Below are 26,458 nucleotides of genomic sequence, written 5' to 3'. Positions count from 1 at the left end.
TTCCTAACCAGCAGCTGAACATGCCTTCTAAATTGTAATTTAAGCACATAACCACTTTGTACATCACTCATTTCCAGTCTCCCTACATTTAAACAATATTCTCCTCTCAAATTATACAGCAAGTTCTCACTTTTCCCACGTTAAACTATTTGCTCACTGACTGGATCTACCCATATCCTGCAGAACCCTATATCCTCCCTGCCCCATGTCTTCCCACCTATTTTCCCAGATATTATCAAACTTGGACACCTTACCCTTCTGTTTTTCCTCCTCCAAGTCACTGATATAATTGAGGACCAAGAACTGAATCTTAAAGTTCTCCATTGTTACAATCTTCCAGTCTGAAGAAGACCTGTTCTAGCATCTTCAATCCACAACAACTCAATTCTTCAATCTCTAATCCTAGATTTTCATGCAGCACCTTATCAAATGTATTCTAGTTCATCGTTTTAGAATATCTCAGTGGCCAATATTAGCACTATCTGCCAAGGTGCAAGCAAAGAGTTTTTATTAAACAATTGACCTAACAGACAGAGATGGCTCGGGGCTCATTGCCATGCTCCTCAGACCACCCTCAGCAAAGAGAAAAAAAAGGCAACACATGCTCAAATTACACCAATCACCAGGAAATTTACACTCAATACCAAATATGGGTTCACTCCTAGTCAATGCCTTCCTAATTCTATTCCTCAGTTGCATCTTTCACCATATTTAGCCACTCATACAGGGTATATCCAAGCCGCACTGGCAGGACCTGAAATTTGTACCTCTGATGATCATCAGCACACACACTCTAGAGGTTGGGTGGCCCAAACGTCTGCTCTGCCAGGCCAGCTGTTTGCCCTGGGAAGCACTTACCAAAGTAACAGTCCAGCTTTTAGCCCTGGGATGTGCTCTACCTATGTAACAGGCCAGCTGTTTGCCCTGGGATGTTCTACTGATTAGTTACAGTCCACTGGGTTCTGCATTTCACTTCTTTACTTTTCATCAACTCTTCTCTTTATATCAATAGACAGTAGGTGCAGGAGTAGGCCATTCAGCTCTTCTAGCCAGCACCGCCATTCACTGTGATCATGGCTGATCATACACAATCAGTACCTCGTTCCTGCCCTCTCCCCATATCCCTTGACCCCGCTATCCTCGTGGAACTCAAGCAAATTTTAAAAACATTTTGAAAAACTAAATTTGCTTGTTTTGATTGTGTTAAACATCTCCAAATTACTTTGATTATAAGTTCTAGCATCTTGCCAACAGATGAAAAGCTGATGTGCCCATTAGTTCTTATTTTCACTTCCCGATCAGCACCAAGAAACGAGCCAGCCCCCAGCACTTAACATTAACTTTCGGACCCTCAATGACCCAGGTACCTGCCTTTCTCCCCAGCATCCCCTTCCTCTGCCATACCACAGCCCCTCCCCATTTCTCACTCCTTCCTCAGCTGGTGACTCAGTGGAAGTAGGGCAGATCTTTGCATACTCTTGCAGTCATGCTAAGCATACCAGAGTTCTCCCTGGACCGAAACTCACTCGTACTGACTGGTGTAGATAAATTTCATCAAGATCAGCTCCTGCATATGCTCATGAAAGATATCCTCCAGGGTCCGACCCCACTCCTCTGCCAACCAGGTCCGGAATTCCTGAGAGAAGAACAAAGAAACCCTGAGATGTACACGATCCATCCAAAGACAACCTACTCTCTGTAGGAAAGATGTTACCAATCTGGTCGTCATGGACCAAAGAAGCTGCTCTGAAGTATCGCCACACCTGCATGACGCTGCAAGAGGAGGAGAGAAACAATGGACTCAGTGAAGTCAGAGACATCGCAAACGGCCAACAGCTGGGGAGAGGAGATTTGAAGGTGCGGAAGATCATGACAAGTATAGAGAATTATGAGGGAGATGCACAGGATTTATCCCATGGGGTTGAGGGTATACAAGAGTTGCAGGGAAATGAGAACCAGAGTGCCATAACAGTTAATGGAGAGGTGGTGGAGGCATATGTTAGTAAGACCTCAGATAAAGCTAGGAATCAAAAAGTTGAGCATGGTGTGACTAGTGTCCTGAGTTGCGTATATATCAATACAAGTATCGTAGGAAAGGTGGATAATAGTGTTAAAGGTGAGGTAGCTGGTTTACAAACAGAGGCAATGTGCAGTGAAGAGATGCTGTTCATAGGGCAGTCAAACAGGATGAGTTGCAACGTAAAAGGTGGACAAAATCGAAATGGGTGAATACAGGAGAGGAGGTGTTGTATCTGAATATGTGCAGTACATGGTATAAGGCAGATGAACTTGTAGCACAGTTATGGATTGGCATGTATGATTTTGTAGGCATCACTGAATCACGGCATGTAGAAAATTATAGCTGAGAGCTTAATGTCCAAGGTTACACATTGTATCAAGAGGACAGTAAGGAAGGCAGAGGGGGCGGCATTGCTCTGTTGGTAAAAAATTAAATCAAATCATTAGATAAAGGTGACATGGGGTCTGAGGTGTTGAATCATTGTGAATAGAGCTAAGGAATCAAGGGAAAAAAGACCCTGATGGGAGTTGTATACACACTCCCAAACAGTACTAAGGATGTGCCCTACAAATTACACAAGAGATAGAAAATGCATGTCAAAAGGATAATGTTACAATAGTCATGGGGACTTCAATATGCAGGTAGATTGGGAAAATCAGGTTGATGCTGGATTCCAAGAGGGGTATTTTCTAGAATGCCTACAAGGTGGCTTTTGGGAGCAGCTCATTGTTGAGCCCATTAGGGAACTGGTTGAGAATCTGAAGAGAAACATCTGTGCAGTGAAGGAGGAGTCGGAGTGCTCCAATATAGACCATAAGGCATCAGAGCAGAATTCAGCCATTCAGTCCCAGTCTGCTCCGCCATTTCACCATGGCTGATCCATTTCCCTTTCAACCCCATTCTTCCACCTTCTCCTTATAACCTTACATGCCCTGACTTACTGGGAATCTATCAGTCTACATTTTAAATATACCTAATGACCTGGCCTCCACAGTTGCCTATGGCAACAAATTCCAGATTTACCACCCTCTGGCTAAAGGAATTCCTCATCATTCTAAATGGACGTCCCTCTACTCTGAGGTTGTGCACTCTGGTCCTTGACTCCCCCACTATTAGGAAACAGCCTCTCCAAATCCACTCCAACTAGGCCTTTCAACATTCAATAGGTTTCAATTAGATCACTCCCCCCTCTTTTCCATTCTTTTAGTGACTCGAGGCCCCTACAAGCCTTTCAGTCCCAGAATCATCTTCATGAAACTCCTTTGAACCCTCTCCAATGTCAGTGCAACTGTTCTTTTTTAAGGGGCCCAAAAGTGCTCATAATTCTCCGAGTGAGGACTCACCAGTGCTTTATAAAGCCTCAACATTACATCTTCACTAGGTTGATTCCTGGGATGGCAGGGCTGTCTTACGCAGAGAGATTGGAGAGATTGGGCTTGTACACACTGGAATTGAGGAGATTGAGAGGGGATCTGATTGAAACGTTTAAGATAATTAAAGGATTTGATAAGATTGAGGCAGGAAATATGTTCCAGATGTTGGGAGAGTCCAGTACCAGAGGGCATGGATTGAGAATAAGAGGTCAGTTATTTAAAACAGAGTTGAGGAAGAGCTTCTTCTCCCAGAGAGTTGTGCAGGTGTGGAATGCACTGCCTCGGGAGACAGGAGGCCAATTCTCTGGATGCTTTCAAGAAGGAGCTGGATAGATATATGATGGATAGGGGAATCAAGGGATATGGGGACAAGGCAGGGACTGGGTATTGATAGTGAATGATCAGCCATGATCTCAGAATGGCGGTGCAGACTCGAGGGGCCGAATGGTTTACTTCTGCACCTATTGTCTATTGTCTATCTTTGTTATATTCTACCCCTCTCAAAATGAATGCTAATATTGCATTTGCTTTCCACAACACTAACTCAAGCTGCAAGTTAATCTTTAGGGAATCCTGCATGAGGGCTCCCAAATTCACTTACTCTTCAGATTTTTGAATTTTCTCACCCATTAGAAAATAGTCTGTACTTTTGTTCCTTCCACCAATGTACACTTCCCAACACTGTATTCAATCTCCCAGTTCTTTGTCCATTCTCCGAATCTGTTTGTCCTTCTGCAGCCTACTTGCTTCCTCAACACTACCTGCCCCTGCTTATCTTTGTATCATCTGCAAACTTGGCCACAAAGCCATCAATTCTATCATCCAAATCATTGACAAGCAACCTAAAAACAAGTAATCCTAACACCGAACCATACAGCCAATAAAAAAGGTTCCATTTATACCCACACTGCCACCTGCCAATCAGCCAATGCTCTATCCATGCTCCTATCTTTTTTGCAATTCCTTAGGCTCTCATCTTGTTAAGCAGCGTCATGCGCGAGCTTGTCAAGGGCCTTCTGAAAATCCAAGTACACAACATCAACTGATTCTCTTTAGTCTATCTTGCTTGTTATTTCCTCAAAGAATGCCAGCAGATTTGTCTGTTAAGATTTTCCCTTAAACCATACTGACTTTGGCCTATTTTATCACATGCGTCCAAGTACCGCGAAACCACATCCTTAGCGATCGATTTTAACATCTTTCCAACCACTGAGGTCAAACTAACTGGCCTATAATTTTCTTTCTTCTGCCTCTCCCCCTTCTGGAAGGGTGGAGTAACATTTGCAATTTTCCAGTCACCAGAACCATACCAGATTCTCCCGATTTTTAAAGGTCACTACTAATACCTCCGCAATCTTCCACAGCTATTTCTTTCAGAACCCTATGGTGTAGTCCATTCTGTCCAGGTGACTTATCCACCTTCAGGCCTTTCAATTTCCCAGGCACTTTCTTCCTAGTAATAGAAATAGCATTCACTTCTCTCCCTGACACTCAAACTTCTGGCATACTGCTCGTGTCTTCCACGAAGACTGATGCAAGCTAACAGTATGTCAGGTGTTAAAGGGTGTGAGGGAAGAGAAGTGGGTGCAGTTATTATTACAAGGGAGAGGTGCTCAAAAAGCTGAAAGACCTATGGGTACACAAGTCACCCATATCAGATAAACTGCACCCTATGGTTCTTTCTGAAAGAAGCAGTGGCAGAGATTGTGGAGGCATTAGTAATTATATTTCAAAAATCATGGGACTCTGGCATGGTGCCAGAGGATTGGACATTTGCAAATGTCACTCTGCTCTTTAAGAAAGGAGGAAGGCAGTAGAAAGGAAATTACAGACCAGTTAGCCTGACCTCAGTGGTTGGAAAGGTGTTGGAGTCAACTGTTAAGGATAAGGTTATGGAGTACTTGGGAGACACAGGACAAGATAAGACAAAGTCAGCCACCACTTCATCTTGCCTGACGAACCTGCTGGAATTCTTTGAGCAGATTACATGTAGGATAGATAAAGGGGATGCAGTGGATGTTGTATATTTGCACTTTCAGAAGGCCTTTGACAGGGTGCCACACTTGAGGCTGCTTATCAAGTTAAGAGCCCATGGTATTATAGAAAAGTTACTAGCATGGTTAGAGCATTGGCTGATTGGTAGGAGGCAGCAAATGGGACTAAAAGGATCCTTTTCTGGCTGGCTGCCAGGGGTCAGTGTTGGAACCACTTCTTTAAATACTGTATGTCAATGATTTAGATGATGGAGTAGATGACTTTGTTACCAAATTTGCAGATGATGCAGAGATTGGTGGAGGTGTAGGTAGTGTTAAGGGAACAGGTAGGCTGCAGAAGGACTTAGATTAGGAGAAAGGGCAAGAGAGTGGCAAATGGAATACAGTGTTGGAAAATGCATGGTCATGCACTTTGGTAGTAGAAATAAATGTGCAGAGTATTTTCTTATATAGGCATCCTTTAGTCTCGTGAGACCATGGATTTGCGCCTTGGAAGGTTTCCAGGGTGCAGGCCTGGGCAGGGTTGTATGGGAGACCGGCAGTTGCCCAAGCTGCAGGCCTTCCCCTCTCCACGCCACCGATGTTGTCCAAGGGAAGGGCACTAGGACCCATGCAGCTTGTCGTCGCAGAGCAATGTGTGGTTAAGTGCCTTGCTCAAGGACATAACACACTGCCTCAGCTGAGGCTTGAACCAGTGACCCACAGATCACTAGACCAGTGCCTTAACCACTAGGCCACACGCCAACAAGAGTATTTTCTTAATAGGGAGAAAATCCAAAAATCTAAAATGCAAAGGAACTTGGCAGTTCTTGTGCAGAACATCCTAAAGGTCAACTTGTTGGTAGAGTTGGTGGTGAGGAAGGCAAATGCCATGTTAGCATTCATTTCAAGAGGTCTAGAATACAAGAGCAAGGATATAACCATATAACAATCACAGCACGGAAACAGGCCACCTCAGCCCTCCTAGTCCGTGCTGAACTCTTAATCTCACCTAGTCCCACCTACCCGCACTCAGCCCATAACCCTCCACTCCTTTCCTGTCCATATACCTATCCAATTTTACCTTAAATGACACAACTGAACTGGCCTCTACTACTTCTACAGGAAGCTCATTCCACACAGCTATCACTCTCTGAGTAAAGAAATACCCCCTCGTGTTTCCCTTAAACTTCTGCCCCCTAACTCTCAAATCATGTCCTCTCGTTTGAATCTCCCCTACTCTCAATGGAAACAGCCTATTCACGTCAACTCTATCTATCCCTCTCAAAATTTTAAATACCTCGATCAAATGCCCCCTCAACCTTCTACGCTCCAATGAATAGAGACCTAACTTGTTCAACCTTTCTCTGTAACTTAACTGCTGAAACCCAGGTAACATCCTAGTAAATCGTCTCTGCACTCTCTCTAATTTATTGATATCTTTCCTATAATTCGGTGACCAGAACTGCACACAATATTCTAAATTTGGCCTTACCAATGCCTTGTACAATTTTAACATTACATTCCAACTTCTGTACTCAATGCTTTGATTTATAAAGGCCAGCGTTCCAAAAGCCTTCTTCACCACCCTATCTATATGAAACTCCACCTTCAGGGATCTATGCACTGTTATTCCTAGATCTCTCTGTTCCTCTGCATTCCTCAATGCCCTACCATTTACCCTGTATGTTCTATTTGGATTATTCCTGCCAAAATGTAGAACCTCACACTTCTCAGCATTAAACTCCATCTGCCAACGTTCAGCTCATTCTTCTAACCGGCATAAATCTCCCTGCAAGCTTTGAAAACCCACCTCATTATCCACAACACCTCCTACCTTAGTATCATCGGCATACTTACTAATCCAATTTACCACCCCATCATCCAGATCATTTATGTATATTACAAACAACATTGGGCCCAAAACAGATCCCTGAGGCACCCCGCTAGTCACCGGCCTCCATCCCGATAAACAATTATCCACCACTACTCTCTGGCATCTCCCATCTAGCCACTGTTGAATCCATTTTATTACTCCAGCATTAATACCTAACGACTGAACCTTCTTAACTAACCTTCCATGTGGAACTTTGTCAAAGGCTTTGCTGAAGTCCATATAGGCTACATCCACTGCTTTACCCTCGTCAACATTCCTCGTAACTTCTTCAAAAAATTCAATAAGGTTTGTCAAACATGACCTTCCACGCACAAATCCATGCTGGCTACTCCTAATCAGATCCTGTCTATCCAGATAATTATTAGTACTATCTCTAAGAATACTTTCCATTAATTTACCCACCACTGATGTCAAACTGACAGGTCTATAATTGCTAGGCTTCCTTCTAGAACCCTTTTTAAACAATGGAACCACATGAGCAATACGCCAATCCTCTGGCACAATCCCCGTTTCTAATGACATCTTAAAGATCTCCGTCAGAGCTCCTGCTATTTCTACACAAACTTCCCTCAAGGTCCTGGGGAATATCCTGTCAGGACCTGGAGATTTATCCACTTTTAAATTTCTTAAAAGCACCAGTACTTCCACCTCTCTAATTGTCATAAGTTCCATAACTTCCTTACTTGTTTCCCACACCTTACACAATTCAATATCCTTCTCCTTAGTGAATACCAAAGAGAAGAAATCGTTCAGAATCTCTCCCATCTCCCTCGGCTCCACACATAGCTGAATATGATATGATGCTGAGGCTTTATAAGACCCTGGTGAGGATACACCTTGAGTATTTGAATAGTTTTAGACTCATCTGAGGAAAGAATTGCTGGAATTGGAGAAGGTTCAGAGGAAGTTCTCTTGGGATCCAGTACCAACCAGATTTTCCCAATCTACCTGCATATTGAAATAGCCAATGATTATCATAACACTACCCTTTTGATAATGCATTTTCTATCTCCCATTGTAATTTGCAACCCACATCTGTCTGGAGGCCTTTTGCATTTCCTAACTTCTACATCTTCAGATCTCATGTCACCTCTTTCAAAGGATTTTATTTCATTTTTTTAAAAACAAAAGAGCACCCCATGCCTTCTGTTTACTTGCCTGTCCTTTCAATTCAAGGTGTATCCTTGGATGTTAAGCTCCCAACTATAATAATGATTCAGCCATGACTCAGATGTCCAGTGTCAATCTCTAAATGCACTACAATATCTTATTCCATATACTGCATACATTTAATATCTTTAGTACTATATTCATCACCCTTTTTGATTTTGTCACTTCTACATTGCAACTCATCCCACTGACTGCAATTTTGCCCATGCACTTGCCTGTTCTTCCTGTCAGTCTCACTACACACTGCCTCTGCTTATATACCAACTGCCCTGTCCTCAGCCCCATCATTCTGGTTCCCACTTCCCTAACAAATTACTTTAAATCCTCTCCTACAGCTCTAGCAAATGTATATATTGGTTCCACCTTGGATCAGGTGTAGCCCATTCCTTCTGTACTGGTCCTAGCTTCCCCAGAAGAAATCCCAATGATCCAGAAATCTGAAACCCTGTCTCCTGCATCAATTCCTCAGCCATGCCTTCATCTGCCAAATCATCCTATTCTTAGCCACATCTGCATGTGGCACAGGCAGCAATCCAGAGATTACTAGCTTGGAGGTCCTGCTTTTCAGCTTTCTGCCTAATTCCCCATATTCTGTATTCAGGACCTTCTCACTTTTCCTACTCAGTTCTGGTCGCCTCACTACAGGAAGGATGTGGAAACCATAGGAAGGGTGCAGAGGAGGTTTACAAGGATGCTGCCTAGATTGTGGAGCCTGCCTTATGAGAATAGGTTGAGTGAACTCGGCCTTTGAAGGATGAGAAGTGACCCTGATGGAGGTGTATAAGATAATGAGAGGCAATGATCATGTGGATGAGTCAGAGGCTTTTCCCAAGGGCTGAAATGGCTAGCACGAGAGGGCATAGTTTTAAGGTGCTTGGAAGGAGGTACAGAGATGTCAGGGGTAAGTTTTTTTAAGCAGAGAGTGGTGAGTGTGTGGAATGGGCTGCTGGAGATGGTGACATGGGGTCCATGTCCATATGTTGCTCAAAGCTGCTGTGCAGGCTGACGAAGTTGTTAAGAAAGCGTATGGTGTGTTGGCATTCATCAACTATGAGATTGAGTTCAAGAGCCGTGAGGTAATGTTACAGCTATTTAAGACCTTGGTCAGACCCCAGTTGGATACGGTGTTCAGTTCTGGTCACCTCACTACAGGAAGGAGGCGGATGCTATAAAGATAGTGCAGAGAAGATTTACAGGGATGTTGCTTGGATTGGAGAGTATGCCTTATGAGAATAGGTTGAGCGTACTTGGCCTAATCTTCTTGGAGCGAGAGGATGAGAGGTGCCCTGATAGAGGTGTAGATGATGATGAGAGGCATTGATCATGTAGTAAATACAAAGTAGGACATTAGCACTGCAGATGCTGTGGTCAAATCAACACATACAACACGCTGGAGGAACTCAGCAGCTCGGGCAGCATCTGTGGAAACGTTGACTGTTCATTGATCATGTACATAGCCCGAGGCTAATATGAGGGGGCATAGTTTTAAAGTGCTTGGAAGTAGGTACCGAGGGGACATCGGAGGTAAGTTTTTCACAGAGAGTGGTGGGTGGGATGCACTGCCGGCGACAGTGCTGGTGGGGGATACAGTAGGGTCTTTTAAGAGACTCTTATATAGGTACGTGGAGCTTAGAAAAATAGATGCAATGCGGTAGGGTAGAAACTTGGCAGTTTCTCGAGTAGATTACATGGTCAGCACAACATTGGGGCCAAAGGACCTGTAATGTGTTGTAGATTTCTATGTTCTATGTTCTAACACTTACCTCCTGCCTCCCTCCAGACATCCGGTGAAAATCTGTCTGATCACACTTGGTAGAAAACTCATCTTTCTTCACTATCTGCAAATAGAAGAATAGTTGTTGGATACAGTATTCTGGAACTGGCAGAAAAGGTACCCTTATTTGTTCACATCATATAACATAGGTCAATAAAAGACCCCCCATTCTAGAGTTAGGAAACAACAAGCTATAACTGAAAAAAACCCAGCGAAGAATGAGTGGCCCGAGACCAAGGAACAGCCCTTGTGCCAAAGAGTGCCCAAGACATGGGCTTCATAACCCATTTAGTTAACGATATGATGGAGTGTGGAGGCAGATTTATGATTCAATCAACGGTAGTCAGTCCACATGAACTTTGGTTGGATCTACTGTTTGTATTATTGGGTATGTAACAAAGAGGAATAACTGAACCAAAGAATGAGCTAGGCATACTATTTAGTCCATTTACCAAGACTTTGCTGTGAAATCCATGTGTACTGTCTGAAGCTGCTGGGATCTTTTCTCTCTCGCCTCTTCTGATCAATGGGAGAACCTGGATCAGGAAGGGTTGAAGCACCAATCTTTCTACTTACCGTTAAACGCCTCCCACTTACCAGCTGTCCCTTTACTTAAAAAAGCAGCCTCTCCCAATCAACCTTTGCAAATTCCTGTTGAAAGCTTTCATCATTTCCTTGCCATAACTCAGTATTTTAATCTGTGGACCAGTCCTATCTTTTTCTTAAACTAATTTAGAAACTAATAGAATTACGGCCACTGGCCCCAAAGAGCTCTCCCAGTGACTCTCAATCATTTGCCCCACCTTTATCCTCTCTCTTGTTGGGTCATCTACACCAATTCCACTCCAGCCAAGACTTTGAATTATGAATATCCCAGACAAAATCCACTACTATTACAAACATATTGTTCCCACATCTATCCTTATCTCATCTTCCTATGTATTTGTATGTCTTGTTCCTACAGATTCATGTGGGAGGGTGTATGGTACAATCCCAAAGTGATCATACCCTGAATTTGAAGTTCTACCCATATAACCTCACTGGACAACACCTAACACTATCCCCACTAATAGTTCTGATATGCACTGAGTGGCCACTTTATTAGGTAACCTACCTGTTAATACAAATATTTAATCAGCCAATTATGTGGCAGCAACTCAATGCATAAAAGCATGCAGACATGGTGAACAAGTACAGTTGTTGTTCAGATTAAACATCAGAATGGGGAAGAAATGTCACCATAAAAAGAGTGCAGAGGAGATTTACAAGCATGTTGCCTGGATTGGGGAGCATGCCTTATGAGAGTGGGTTGAGTGAACTTGGCCTTTTCTCCTTGGAGCAACAGAGGATAAGAGGTGACCTGATAGAGGAGTACAAGATTATGAGGCACTGATTGTGTGAATAGTCAGAGGCTTTTTCCCAGGGCTGAAATGGCTGGCACAAGCGGGCATAGTTTTAAGGTGTTTGGAAGTAGGTAGGGAAGATGTCAGGGGTAAGTATTTTTTTTAAGCGCAGAGAGTGGTGAGTGCGTGGAATGGGCTGTCAGCGGCAGTGGTGGAGGCGGAAATGGTAGGGTCTTTTAAGAGACTCCTGGATAGGTACACTGAGCTTAGAAAAATAGAGGGCTATGGGTAAAGCCTAGGTAGTTCTAAGGTAAGGACATGTTCGACACAGCTTTGTGGGCCCAAGAGCCTGTATTGTGCTGTAGGTTTTCTATGTTTCTATCTAAGTGACTTTGACCGTGGAATGATTGTTGGTGCCAAATTATGTGGTTTAAGTATCTCAGAAACTGCTGATCCCCTTGGATTTTTATGCACAGCAGTCTCTAGAGTTTACAAAGGATGATGCGGAAAACAAAATAAAATATCCAGTGGGTGGCAGTTCTGCAGGTGAAAGCACCTTCTTAATGACAAATGTCAGAGAAGAGCCAGATTGGTTCAAGCTGTCAGGAATTCGACAATAACTCAAATAACCACGCATTACAGTGGTGAGCAGTGGTGAACACACAACACGTCAAACCTTGAAGTGGATGGGCTACAACAGAAGATCATGAACATACACTCGGTGGCCACTTTATTAGGTACAGGAGGTACCAGATAAAGTTGCCACTGAGTGTGTATGGTAATGGTAAAATCTATTGGTTCCAAATAGCCTAATTGTTCTACTATGTCTTATTTTATTGAGATATACTGCCGTAGAGGCCCTTCTGGCCCTATGAGTTGCACCATCCAGCAACCCTGATTTAACCCTTTCCTAATTACGGAACAATTTACAATTTACAACCTATCGTTGGAATGTGGGAGGAATCCAGAGCACCAAGAGGAAACCCACAGTGTCATGAGGAGAACATACAAACTCCTTACAAAGGCGGGAATTGAACTTGTGTCACTACTGCAAAGCATTGTGCTAATCACTACACTACTGTGCCATTCAATACAAACAATTGGTGATTTAATACAAATAAAATTGATTGGTCAAGTGAAGCTGAACAGCTGGAATGGCTAAGTTGTCTCGAGAGGGAAAACTGGACAGGCTCAGCTTGTCTCTGCTGGAGTTTGGCATGGCTGAAGCATTCAAGATCCTCATGGGTCCTGACAGGGTGGATCTGGGGAGAGTGCAGAATCTAGAACGAGAGGATTTCTTCAAATGAGCAGAGGAAGACAACAGTTTATATACTTTAAAGAAAGAGGCAGATAGATTCTGTATAAGCAAAGGGGTGAAAGATTACCGAGGAATCAGGAATACAGTGTTGAGGTTACAGTTAGATACCATGATATTATTGACTGGTGAAGCAGGCTCAAGGTACCAAGCTGCCTCCTCGTGCTCCTAAATCACACGTAACCAAGTCCTAAGCAAGTCAACACCTTCTCTGTTCAGATACAGAACTCCCACTTCTCTATGAGACAGGCTGAGGAGAGGTTAGAACAGGAAGGGTTTGGATACGTGAACAAGAAGTTGGTAATCACTGTCTTTAACTCCTACCTGTATGTCTCCCTTGTGAGAGCCTTTGTGACCATACATACATTCCACTTGCGCCTTGTTCTTTTCCCAGAGGTGAATTCGAAACAAGGGCTTACAACGCATGACATCATTGACATGGGGATCATGAGGAGGCAAGTACATCCATCCAATGATAAACAACCCATCGACCTGTGAATTCATGAGACAAACTGCAGTGAGTATCTCATGGAAAGTATGACACAATATTGTACCTGTCCCTGGCATGGTTATTTATCAACTCAGTCTATAGAGACACTATCCACATTCCCACCCCAGTCTCAGGCCACAAGTACTAATTGTCCTCTAACCTCACCACTACATCTGGTCAAATAGTACACCACAAAAGACAAAAGCAAATGCAAATCCAAACTCAATGCATTAATTGCCCAATGCATACACACCTCCCAGCAAGACCACTCCAGTGATCAGAGGAGGAACCAATTGCCCCGCATCTAGTGCAGGATGTTATGATTAGTCAGGACATGAAGGGATATGGGTGGGGGGGGCAGGGGATTGGGGCTGAGAGGGAAATGGATCAGCTATGATGAAATCGCATAGATTTGGTGGGGCAAACGGCCTGATTCTGCTGCTATATCTTATCTCTGCTTTCGCTCAAATAGGATCTTGTCAGCCAAGAGTACAACTGCCAACCACAGAGTCGTTGATGAAGAATTGTAGAGAGCTCACCAGACAGAATGTTACGGCAACCCATGGTGTAATCCAAAAACAAAGTGAAAATGCTTCAAAGCAGCTTTTGACTAAATTTGTCACTAAACCACAAGAAGCTTCACTCTTTTACAGAAAGGAAAACAAGTACAATGGGAAGAGTGGGATTAGTGATGGGGGAAATGGGTTAAATTATAGAATGATCATGACTCCAGAGACAGACTGGAATATTTAGGAGGACTACAGAGAGACGATTAGAAAGAGGGAATACCAATTTGAAAACTGGAAGTGAGCACGAGATGATTCCTCCTCAGTCCCCTAGTCTGAAGATTTTATTCCTGCAGGATCAGTGAAGTTGTATAGAACATGGTCTCAAATCACCTCAGAGAATCCCTGTAATGTGTACAAATTTAAGGCAATGTGCATGGATGAGTTTAAACAAGAATTTTGATTTTAGAATTAGAGAGATAGGGTGGACAGCCAGAATATTTTTCCCCCAGGGTGGAAATTAAATTAAATGGTTAATTAAAAGGTGATTGGAGGGAAGTATAGGTGGACGTCAGAGTTAAGTTTTTCTTTATAAACACGAGTGATGGGTACGTGGAACACCCTACCGGGGTAGTGGTAAAAGCAAATACATTAGGGAGGTAGGCACATGGATGAGGGCTGTATAAGTGGGAAGGGTTAGATTGATCCTATAGCACATTATGAGTCAAAAGGTCTGTACTAAGCTGTGCTGGTCAATGTTCTATAAAGAAACAATAAAACTTACAATAAAATTCAACTGATTCTGAAAGAATTGCGATTGAAATCAAGAACTGGATGATCAAGATGTGAAATCATGTACTTACAAGGACATTGAGTAGCCCTCCATATGGTCCAATGTCTGGCTGCCACAAGCCCAGGATATTCCGGTACGGATGCAGCACTGAAACACAAAAGAGTGGCCCCAGAACTCACCAAACCTATGATGCACCAGGTCAAATATTACTAACTGGAGCCAGCAAGGAGCAATGCACGAGAATCAGGTGTCATTGGCACCGTCAGTGAAGTGGGATTTTGTCACAGGCATCAAGCTCTGTGCAGATTAGTTCAGGCCCTCAGCCCTGGGTTATGCCTTCTGTGCTGTTAATTGGACTAATGGTTATTTCTGCGCAAAGCTGCCAGGAAGTTTAAGGTTTAGTATCACTAAGAATTTAATTCAACTTCAACAGTTACCATATGACAGGATGCAGCTTAAATCTTCAAAGTTCTGCAGGATGCACTGTTGCTTGGCAATGGGAGCACATCACCAATTCCTCATCCAATCACACAGCACTTATTACCCAACGAGTCTTTCAGCAAACCTGACTGGCTGAAGACAGGCCTAGTGTGGGTAACTTCAATCACCACTCATAATACAACCCACAGATTCACTCTTTTCAAATTGTTCTCAGTATTTTTTTTATTTGCACAGTCTATCCTCTTTCGCACATTGGTTGTCAGTCTTTTGTTTATGTACAGTTTAAAGGAAATTTTTTAATTTCTGTATATTTCCTATAAATTCCTGCAAGAAAACGAATCTGTTTGATAATATATACGCACTTTGATAATGGATTTATTTTGAATTTGATTCCTCTTGCTCCTTGCCATCTGGGAAGACTACAAGGCACAAAGATCTTCAACAGCCTGCTGATAGAGAGTGTCAAGCTGCACCCAATTTACTTGCAATGCCAAGTTCACCGAGCTCTCTCCCCGCCGCCCCGTTCACCCAGCTCTCTCCCCGCCGCCCCGTTCACCGAGCTCTCTCCCCGCCGCCCCGTTCACCCAGCTCTCTCCCCGCCGCCCCGTTCACCCAGCTCTCCCCGCCGCCCCGTTCACCCAGCTCTCTCCCCGCCGCCCCGTTCACCCAGCTCTCTCCCCGCCACCCCGTTCACCCAGCTCTCTCCCCGCCGCCCCGTTCACCCAGCTCTCTTCCCGCCGCCCCGTTCACCCAGCTCTCTCCCCGCCGCCCCGTTCACCGAGCTCTCTCCCCGCCGCCCCGTTCACCGAGCTCTCTCCCCGCCAAGTTCACCCAGCTCTCTCCCCGCCGCCCCGTTCACCCAGCTCTCCCCGCCGCCCCGTTCACCCAGCTCTCTCCCCGCCGCCCCGTTCACCCAGCTCTCTCCCTGCCGCCCCGTTCACCCAGCTCTCTCCCCGCCGCCCCGTTCACCGAGCTCTCTCCCCGCCGCCCCGTTCACCGAGCTCTCTCCCCGCCAAGTTCACCCAGCTCTCTCCCCGCCGCCCCGTTCACCCAGCTCTCTCCCCGCCACCCCGTTCACCCAGCTCTCTCCCCGCCGCCCCGTTCACCCAGCTCTCTCCCCGCCTCCCCGTTCAACCATCTCTCTCCCCGCCGCCCCGTTCACAAATCTCTCTCCCCGCCGCCCCGTTCACTGAGCTCTCTCCCCGCCGCCCGTTCACCGAGCTCTCTCCCCTCCGCCCCGTTCACCCATCTCTCTCCCCGCCGCCCCGTTCACCCAGCTCACTCCCCGCCGCCCCGTTCACCGAGCTCTCTCCCCGCCGCCCGTTCACCCATCTCTCTCTCCGCCGCCCGTTCACCCATCTCTCTCCCCGCCGCCCCGTTCGCCCAGCTCTCTTCCAGCCGCCCCGTTCGCCGAGCTCTCTCCCAGCCGCCCCGTTCGCCCATCTCTCTCCCCGCCTCCCCGTTCACCCAGCTCTCTCCCCGCCGCCCCGTTCACCCAGCTCTCTCTCCGCCGCCCCGTTCACCCAGCTCTCTCCCCGCCGCCCCGTTCACCTATCTCTCTCCCCGCCGCCCCGTTCACCCATCTCTCTCCCCGCCGCCCCGTTCACCAAGCTCTCTCTCCGCCGCCCCGTTCACCCAGCTCTCTCTCTGCCGCCCCGTTCACCCAGCTCTCTCCCCGCCGCCCCGTTCACCGAGCTCTCTCCCCGCCGCCCCGTTCACCGAGCTCTCTCCCCGCCGCCCCGTTCACCCAGCTCTCTCCCCGCCGCCCCGTTCACCGAGCTCTCTCCCCGCCGCCCCGTTCACCGAGCTCTCTCCCCGCCAAGTTCACCCAGCTCTCTCCCCGCCGCCCCGTTCACCCAGCTCTCTCCCCGCCACCCCGTTCACCCAGCTCTCTCCCCGCCGCCCCGTTCACCCAGCTCTCTCCCCGCCTCCCCGTTCAACCATCTCTCTCCCCGCCGCCCCGTTCACAAATTTCTCTCCCCGCCGCCCCGTTCACCGAGCTCTCTCCCCGCCGCCCGTTCACCGAGCTCTCTCCCCTCCGCCCCGTTCACCCATCTCTCTCCCCGCCGCCCCGTTCACCCAGCTCACTCCCCGCCGCCCCGTTCACCGAGCTCTCTCCCCGCCGCCCGTTCACCCATCTCTCTCTCCGCCGCCCGTTCACCCATCTCTCTCCCCGCCGCCCCGTTCGCCCAGCTCTCTTCCAGCCGCCCCGTTCGCTGAGCTCTCTCCCAGCCGCCCCGTTCGCCCATCTCTCTCCCCGCCTCCCCGTTCACCCAGCTCTCTCCCCGCCGCCCCGTTCACCCAGCTCTCTCTCCGCCGCCCCGTTCACCCAGCTCTCTCCCCGCCGCCCCGTTCACCTATCTCTCTCCCCGCCGCCCCGTTCACCCATCTCTCTCCCCGCCGCCCCGTTCACCGAGCTCTCTCTCCGCCGCCCCGTTCACCCAGCTCTCTCTCCGCCGCCCCGTTCACCCAGCTCTCTCCCCGCCGCCCCGTTCACCGAGCTCTCTCCCCGCCGCCCCGTTCACCCAGCTCTCTCCCCGCCGCCCCGTTCACCCAGCTCTCTCCCCGCCGCCCCGTTCACCGAGCTCTCTCCCCGCCGCCCCGTTCACCCAGCTCTCTCCCCGCCGCCCCGTTCACCCAGCTCTCTCCCCGCCGCCCCGTTCACCGAGCTCTCTCCCCGACGCCCCGTTCACCGAGCTCTCTCCCCGCCGCCCCGTTCACCCAGCTCTCTCTCCGCCGCCCCGTTCACCCAGCTCTCTTCCCGCCGCCCCGTTCACCGAGCTCTCTCCCCGCCGCCCCGTTCACCGAGCTCTCTCCCCGCCGCCTGTTCACCGAGCTCTCTCCCCTCCGCCCCGTTCACCCATCTCTCTCCCCGCCGCCCCGTTCACCCAGCTCACTCCCCGCCGCCCCGTTCACCGAGCTCTCTCCCCGCCGCCCGTTCACCCATCTCTCTCTCCGCCGCCCGTTCACCCATCTCTCTCCCCGCCGCCCCGTTCGCCCAGCTCTCTTCCAGCCGCCCCGTTCGCTGAGCTCTCTCCCAGCCGCCCCGTTCGCCCATCTCTCTCCCCGCCTCCCCGTTCACCCAGCTCTCTCCCCGCCGCCCCGTTCACCCAGCTCTCTCTCCGCCGCCCCGTTCACCCAGCTCTCTCCCCGCCGCCCCGTTCACCTATCTCTCTCCCCGCCGCCCCGTTCACCCATCTCTCTCCCCGCCGCCCCGTTCACCGAGCTCTCTCTCCGCCGCCCCGTTCACCCAGCTCTCTCTCCGCCGCCCCGTTCACCCAGCTCTCTCCCCGCCGCCCCGTTCACCGAGCTCTCTCCCCGCCGCCCCGTTCACCCAGCTCTCTCCCCGCCGCCCCGTTCACCCAGCTCTCTCCCCGCCGCCCCGTTCACCCAGCTCTCTCCCCGCCGCCCCGTTCACCGAGCTCTCTCCCCGCCGCCCCGTTCACCCAGCTCTCTCCCCGCCGCCCCGTTCACCCAGCTCTCTCCCCGCCGCCCCGTTCACCGAGCTCTCTCCCCGCCGCCCCGTTCACCGAGCTCTCTCCCCGCCGCCCCGTTCACCCAGCTCTCTCTCCGCCGCCCCGTTCACCCAGCTCTCTTCCCGCCGCCCCGTTCACCGAGCTCTCTCCCCGCCGCCCCGTTCATCCAGCTCTCTCCCCGCCGCCCCGTTCACCCAGCTCTCTCCCCGCCGCCCCGTTCACCCAGCTCTCTCTCCGCCGCCCCGTTCACCCAGCTCTCTCCCCGCCGCCCCGTTCACCGAGCTCTCTCCCCGCCGCCCCGTTCACCCAGCTCTCTCCCCGCCGCCCCGTTCACCCAGCTCTCTCCCCTCCGCCCCGTTCACCCAGCTCTCTCCCCGCCGCCCCGTTCACCGAGCTCTCTCCCCGCCGCCCCGTTCACCCAGCTCTCTCCCCGCCGCCCCGTTCACCCAGCTCTCTCCCCGCCGCCCCGTTCACCGAGCTCTCTCCCCGCCGCCCCGTTCACCGAGCTCTCTCCCCGCCGCCCCGTTCACCCAGCTCTCTCTCCGCCGCCCCGTTCACCCAGCTCTCTTCCCGCCGCCCCGTTCACCGAGCTCTCTCCCCGCCGCCCCGTTCGCCCAGCTCTCTCCTCGCCGCCCCGTAAACCGAGCTCTCTCCCCGCCGCCCCGTTCGCCCAGCTCTCTTCCAGCTGCCCCGTTCGCCCAGCTCTCTCCCCGCCGCCCCGTTCACCGAGCTCTCTCCCCGCCGCCCCGTAAACCGAGCTCTCTCCCCGCCGCCCCGTTCACCCAGCTCTCTCCCCGCCGCCCCGTTCACCCAGCTCTCCCCGCCGCCCCGTTCACCCAGCTCTCTCCCCGCCGCCCCGTTCACCCAGCTCTCTCCCTGCCGCCCCGTTCACCGAGCTCTCTCCCCGCCGCCCCGTTCACCGAGCTCTCTCCCCGCCGCCCCGTTCACCGAGCTCTCTCCTCGCCGCCCCGTAAACCGAGCTCTCTCCTCGCCGCCCCGTAAACCGAGCTCTCTCCTCACTGCCCCGTTCACCGAGCTCTCTCCCCACTGCCCCGTTCACCGAGCTCTCTCCCCACCAGTATCTTTCTCAGTTACACCCAGCACAGTCCTTGGGTATCCCCTGTCACAATAGTGCAGGGAGCACCCACACCACAACACTGCATCCAGCACATCCTAGGAGATAAAGGAATCAGCAAAGCGTGATTTCCTGCAATTACACACAGTGGAAAACGGTCAGCAAAAGAGCTGGCACAAACAGTTAATCCAATTCCCTCAACCTAAATCCCCTAAAACCACTCAGCGTAAAGCAGCCAAGCTGATTTTTAAACTCAAGGGAAATTAAAGTCACTGTAATGCCTTAGTGCCTTCTCCTGCTCCAACAGGAAGGAGTGAAGATCACAATCTTCAACCACCTCATTTTAGACCTGTTACCACTCAAAGTCCCAGTGAGAGGTGGAGAATGGCCAGTTTGATGGAACAGTGGGCTGTACAGAAAGGCACCTTTGGAACAACTGCAATGACTGGAGGGTTAGTGCCTTTCTTTCAGACCAGGTATCCTGCCCAGTATCTGAGAGAGGAAAGTCTTGCTCCAAATTCGTCTCATTGCCTGCATGCATCTACCATTAGCGTAGCATTATGCACAGCAGTGAAACAGGATGACTGCCATGCAGTGCTCATTAACCAATGAAACCATGGTACATACAGTGAGTGTACACATTCCGGTGATCCACCTTCACACAGTCAGGAAGCAACTTGACGAACCTTGGCGATTTGAGCCGCGGATCAACACCTAAACACACAGGTTAATGAGACTTGACTGAACTCTGTTCCACATCTCCAGTCACAAACTCAGCACACTTGCAAGCACCTTGAGAAATTCTCTTCCAAAAGCCGATACAAGCTCCACCACAGAAGATCTGAAATAATTCACCCTTCCACAATACCACTTGTAATAAAACTGAACTCAAAGTGAAGTCATGGGCTCTCTATGCCACTACATCTTAGAAATGCATGCACTACAACCAAAAGCTTAGAAAACAAAACTTTGTGGAAAGCAGAAGCAACTGCACCCTACTATCTCCCAGGTGTGGGCAGCACAAGTTTGGACAATAACATTCATATTGCAGTCATACAGTCACAAACCTGTCAGCATGGGGACCAAGTATTTGACACAACTTGTCTACATGGACCAAGTGGACCAAACGGAACACATTAACCCATGAAACACTTTTGGATATGAAGTTCCATATGCATTATCATCACAACATCCAATAGCTCAGAGAATATCTGAACCAAAAAGAGAAGTGTTTCCTTTTGCCACATTAGACATCTATGTGACTTATGGAAGCAAGCAAGACTGGCTATTTTCTGCTACATTTTTGGAGTAAAAGTGTCCTATCAAATCATATGAAATAGTAACAGGCCATTCAGCACACCATCTCTATGCTAACCATCCTGTACCCAACTACACTCACCCCATTTCCCAGCACTTAGTCTACCTTGCCTTGGTGACTGAATTGATCGTCAGATGCTGAGAGCACCAGCCTCCTGCACCTCCAGCAATGAACTCACAATGCAAACACCCTCTCAGCTCGACACGAGAAGGTGACTGAGGATAGTTTTAGTAGAACTGACCAAAGGATTTAGGGTCCCTCCAACCCCCGATGTAACAGAAAGCAACAAATTTTTAACTCATCAGCTTCTAAAGATATGACAGCCAACTGCCATACTAGGAGCCTGACAACAGTCCTAGACTAATCAGGTCAAGGTAATGCTCATCGTGCTCTGGAAGATGTCAAGATATCAACTGCATTGGGCTCAGGAAGTATTCAGAGGAACCAGTCCTTAAAATGAGATTTGATCACTACTTACGTTTAATGTACAAGTCACGGCAAGCGATCCCCACTGTCTCCAGTTGCCGTTGATTTTCCGAAACTCCATATTCTATAAAAAGTTTAAAGGTGAAATTAAAATTGTCTGAAAGTGTCTCACAGTTATACCACCTAAGAGCTACTGCCATGAAATGTATTGTTAAAAACAGAAAATCAGCAGATGCTGGAATTCCAAACAACACACACAAAATGCTGGAGGAACTCAGCAGGCCAGGCCAAGCAGCATCAGTGGAAAAACAGTACAGTCGGCCCTCCTCATCCGCGGGGGATTGGTTCCAGGACCCCTCATGGATACCAAAATTCGCAGATGCTCAAGTCCCTTATTCAACCTGTCTCAGTCAGGACGTTAGGAACTGGTGCCAGAGCTCTGAATGCGCAGTGTTTCTGTTCACGAAAATAGTCACGATCACAATTGAAAATAAAGTGGAAATAATAAAGCGACCGGAAAGAGGTGAAACGCCATCGGTCATTGGAAAAGTGTTAGGCTACATCGGTCAACGATCGGAACAATTTTAAAGGATAAAGTGAGAAAAACTCTGCCCTGATGAAAGCTACAATTATTACTAAGCAACACAGTGGTTTAATTATTGGGTTTTTGATACCCCACATCAACCCGGCACGGTGGAGAGCGCACTCAGGAGCGGTATGTCCCGAGTCCTGAGAACTTCCGTTCCCGAGCCGGGCGCTGAAACATACGTTCTTAAGTGTTTTATATGCATAGAAAGGTGAAGTATATACTATATACTAAGACAAACATTTGACTAACTGACACTAAATAATACCGGATGTACCTGTTCCGACTTACGTAACATTGGCACAACAGTAAGAGAACAGTAACAGTAATTACGTAAGAGAACTTCTGATTTTTTTCAATCCCGATGCACGATAACCCACGCACATCCTCCCATATACTTTAAATCATTTCTAGATTACTTATAATATATAATACAATGTAAACACTATGTAAAATGGTTGTTATACTGCATTGTTTAGGGAATAATGACAAGAAAAATAAGTCTGCACATGCTCGAACAACAAGTGTTGGAAGAGCACTTCCCGGCTCTTGTGATTTGCGGTTGGTTGAATCCGCGGATATGGAGGGCCGACTGTACAGTCAGTGCTTTGGGCCGAGACCCTTCAGTATTGTTACCTTCTGCTTGCTCCTTCCTTATTATTTTTGGGGGAGTGATCAAGGCAAATCCATGGGTCAAAGGGTCACTGTGGCACGATCAAAGACTAGATGGGCCAGATAGCTTCCTCTTAATCGGTAAAGCAAAGAGCTGCTGGAAATCCATGCCTTGCCTGGTTTCCCTCATCCGACCACTGGTTACATCCCAGGACAATCTCTGGCAGCCAAATCCCCAACATGGGGCTTGGACAATATATATTAGTGTGCGACGGTATTGTACTGATATCTTATATTCGCTTGCTGTCTTATACAGTATGTGCTCTGTGTGCCTTGTGCTGTGAGAGACTATTGATACTGTGTTTTACACCTTACCTCCAGATTAACATAGAACATAGAAATCTACAGCACATCATGGCCCCTTCAGCTCACAATGTTGTGCCGCCCACGTAAACTACTCTAGAAACTGCCTAGAATCTCCCTGCCACATAGCCCTAATTTTCTAAGCTCCACATACCTATCCAAATCTCTTAAAAGACTCTATTGTATCCTCCTCTACCACTGTCGCTGTGCAGTGTATTCCACGCACCCACCACGATCTGTGTGAAAAACTTACCCAGCATCCCCCCGGTACCTACTTCCAAGCACCTTAAAACTATGCCCCCTCGTGTTAGCCATTTCAGCCCTGGGAAAAAGCCTCTGACTATCCACACGATCAATGCCTCTAATCATTTTATACACCTCTATTAGGTCACCTCTCATCCTCCGTCACTCCAAGGAGAAAAGGCCAAGTTCACTCAACCTATTCTCTATGTACAGTATCCACATCCTTCCTGTAGTGAGGTGACCAGAACTGAACACAGTACTCCAAGTGGGGTCTAACTTGGGTCTTATATAACTGTAACATTACCTCACAGCTCTTGAACTCATCTCCACCGTTGATGAAAGCCAACACACCATACGCCTTCTTAATAACACTGTCAACCTGTGCAGCAACTTACGGACACGGACCCCAAGATTTCGCTGATCCTCCACACTGCCAAGAGTCTTACCATTAATATTATATTCTGCCTCCAAATTTGACCTACCAAAATGAATCACTTCACACTTATCTAGGTTGAACTCCATCTGTCACTTCTCAGCCCAGTTCTGCATCCTATCAACGTCCCGTTGTAACCTCTGATAACCCCCGGACTATCCAAAACTTTTGTGTCATAGCAAACTTACTAACCTACCCTTCTACTTCCTCATCCATGTCATTTATTAAAATCACAAAGAGGAGAGGTCCCAGAACAGATTCCTGCAGAACACCACTGGACACTGTCCTCCATGCAGAATAGGAACCATCTACAACCACCCTTTGCTTTCTGAGTTCAAGCCAATTCTGGATCCACAAAGCAAGGCCTCCTTAGATCCCATGCCTCATTACTTTCTAAATGAGCTTTGCATGGGGAACCCTATCAAATGTGTTACAGAAATCCATATACACTACACCCACTGCTCTACCTTCATCAATTTGTTTTGTTACATCCTCAAAGAATTCAATCAGGGTCGTAAGGCACGACCTGCCCTTGACAATTGTTCATAAATCCTGCCTCTCAGAATCTTCTCCAACAAATTGCCAATCACTTAAGTCAGACTCACTGGTCTATAATTTCCTGAGTTAGCTCAACTCCCTTTCTTGAACAAGGGAACAGCATTTGCAACCCCCCCCCCCCCAATCCTCTGGTACTTCTCCCATCTTTACTGATGATGCAAAGATCATTGCAAGAGGCTCAACAATCTCCTCCCTCACTTCTCACAGTAGCCAGGGTATAGGTCATCTAGCTCCTGCCGACTTATCTAACTTCAAAACCTCCAGCTCATCATTTTTCTTATTGTCTATACACTCAGTTTGCTGTAAGTCATCCCCACAATTGCCAAGGTCTTTTTCCCTGGTGAGTACTCAGCAAGTACCTCTGCTAGCTCCTCCAACTCCATGCACACATTTCCACTATCGCTGCAGGTCGGTCCTATTCTCACCCGGCTCATCCTCTTGCTCGGAGCCGAGGACCGGGAGTCTTAAGTAGCCGCGAGAATGCCTTGGGGATTTCCTTAATCCTGCTCACCAAGCCCTTCTCACAGCCCCTTCTAGCTCTAATTTCATTCTTGTGCTTCTTCCAAGCACCCTTGTAATTTTCTAGAGGTCTAATAGTATGTAGTTTCTTGAACCTTTTGTAAGTTATTCTTCTTAACTATATTTTCCACATCCTTTGTACACCATGGCTCTTTTACACTACCATCCTTTCGGTGCCTCAATGGAACATACCTATGCAGAATGCCAAACAAATGTTCGCTGAACATCTGCCACATTTCAGCCATGCATTTCCCTTGAGAACATCTATTCTCAATTTATGTTCCGAAGTTTTGCCTAATATTTCCTCCTACCCCAATGAAATTTTTTTCCCAAATTGTCTGCTCCTATACCTCTCCAGCGCTATGGTAAAGGTAATAAGAGTTGTGATCACTACCTCTAAAATATTCTCCCACCTGACCAGGTTCATTTCCCAATACCAGATCAAGTACAGCCTCTCCTCTAGTTGGCTTCAGGAAACCTTCCTGAACACACCTAACAAATTCCACCCCATCTAAACCCCTTGCTCTAAGGAGATGTCAGTCAATATTAGGAAAGTTAAAATCACCTATCACAACAACCCTGTTATTATTGCACCGTTCCAGAATCTGCATCCCTATGTGCTCCTCGATGTTTATTTTTCAAACATCTAAGGCCCGGCGCACTGGGCAGCCATTCCTGCCCCCGAGACATCCAAGTCTCTGCAATGATCACATCGTAGTTCCACGTACTGATCCACGCTTAAGTCATCACCCTTGCTTATGATATTCCTTGCATTAAAATAGATAAATCGCAAACTCCCAGGTTGAGTGTATCGTTGCTCTATCATCTGCCTATCCTTCCTCACAAACTCCCTACAAGCTGTCTCTACTTACGCGCTAACCACCCCATCCTATGCCTCTTCACTTCGGTCCCCACCCCCTGCAAATCTTGCTTTGTTTGCCTATATTCATGCAGGAGTGAATGACATTTAAACTTGAACTTGTAAAAACTCCTCCCTCCCCACCTCCACCCAGCACGTCCCTCCCCAAAAACCCCTCTCTCCCCACTCCGGGCGGTCCGGACCCGACTGTCTCCTCCCCCGCCTGCCCGGACCTGCGCGGCACCGCCTTCTCCAGATGGTGTCGGTGCTGAGGATCTGGTGGAATTTCTTGCAGGCGGCGGCCAGGCCGGGCAGACTGACCCCGGGCAAGAAGCAGAAGATCTCCACCAACAGCTCAGGCGGTAGATCCAGCACGTTGCGCGGCGGCCCTGCGCCCGGAGCCGAGGACCGGGAGTCCGAAGTCGCCGCTACCGATCCGGGGCCCACCGCCGCCCTCTGCTCCATCCCGGCACTGTCTCGGGAGCGCGCCCGCCGCGCACTGACGTCACCACCGGGCGCGCACATGTATAATCCGAAACGCGCGCCCACGGCCTCTTTACGTCATCATCGAGAGCGGGCACGTTTGTTCCATTCCTCGTAGTTGGCCAGCGATGCCCCAGTGAGTGGTCAGTGGACAGGGTTGAGATGTGGGTTACTAGGGGTCAGACCCAGGTGTAGTCTACAGGCCAGTAGTCAGGGCCAGGGTTGGAGTGTGACCAGGGGTCAGACCTGGGTGTGGGTCAGTGGTCAGGGTCAGGTGTCAGGACCTGTGTGTGTCCAGGAGACAGGATCTGGGGCAGTGGTCAAGATTAAGATGTCATTTGAGGCCAGGTCTGTGATGTGCCCGGGGTTGAGGTCAGGGTTGGAGTGTGACCAGCGATCAGTGAGGGATATT

The 26,458-nt window shown here is 48.5% G+C and overlaps 1 protein-coding gene across 3 annotated transcripts in view; it reads right to left on the bottom strand.

Annotated features, from left to right (window-relative positions):
- Positions 1–26,049, bottom strand: part of fbxo31 (F-box protein 31) — a 41,753-nt gene extending 15,704 nt beyond the window's left edge. Inside the window, exons 1-7 of one of the 3 annotated variants that reach the window (XM_059993386.1) lie at positions 25,797–26,049; positions 21,443–21,514; positions 20,274–20,360; positions 14,725–14,801; positions 13,190–13,357; positions 10,197–10,271; positions 1,527–1,636 (exon numbers count right to left, since the gene is read on the bottom strand). In XM_059993386.1, coding sequence (XP_059849369.1) covers positions 1,527–1,636; positions 10,197–10,271; positions 13,190–13,357; positions 14,725–14,801; positions 20,274–20,360; positions 21,443–21,514; positions 25,797–26,028 — 821 coding nt within the window. In that variant the 5' untranslated portion in view covers positions 26,029–26,049. The remainder of the gene's footprint in view (positions 1–1,526; positions 1,637–10,196; positions 10,272–13,189; positions 13,358–14,724; positions 14,802–20,273; positions 20,361–21,442; positions 21,515–25,796) is intronic. The other 2 variants (XM_059993387.1, XM_059993388.1) reach the window with 2 other exon arrangements.
- Between the last annotated feature and the right edge of the window lie 409 nt (positions 26,050–26,458).

Source organism: Hypanus sabinus, chromosome 17 (genome assembly GCF_030144855.1).
Source record: "Hypanus sabinus isolate sHypSab1 chromosome 17, sHypSab1.hap1, whole genome shotgun sequence".
NCBI lineage: Eukaryota > Metazoa > Chordata > Chondrichthyes > Myliobatiformes > Dasyatidae > Hypanus > Hypanus sabinus.
Note: the sequence above shows the minus strand (reverse complement) of the source record. Positions and strands in the feature narration are given on the sequence as shown.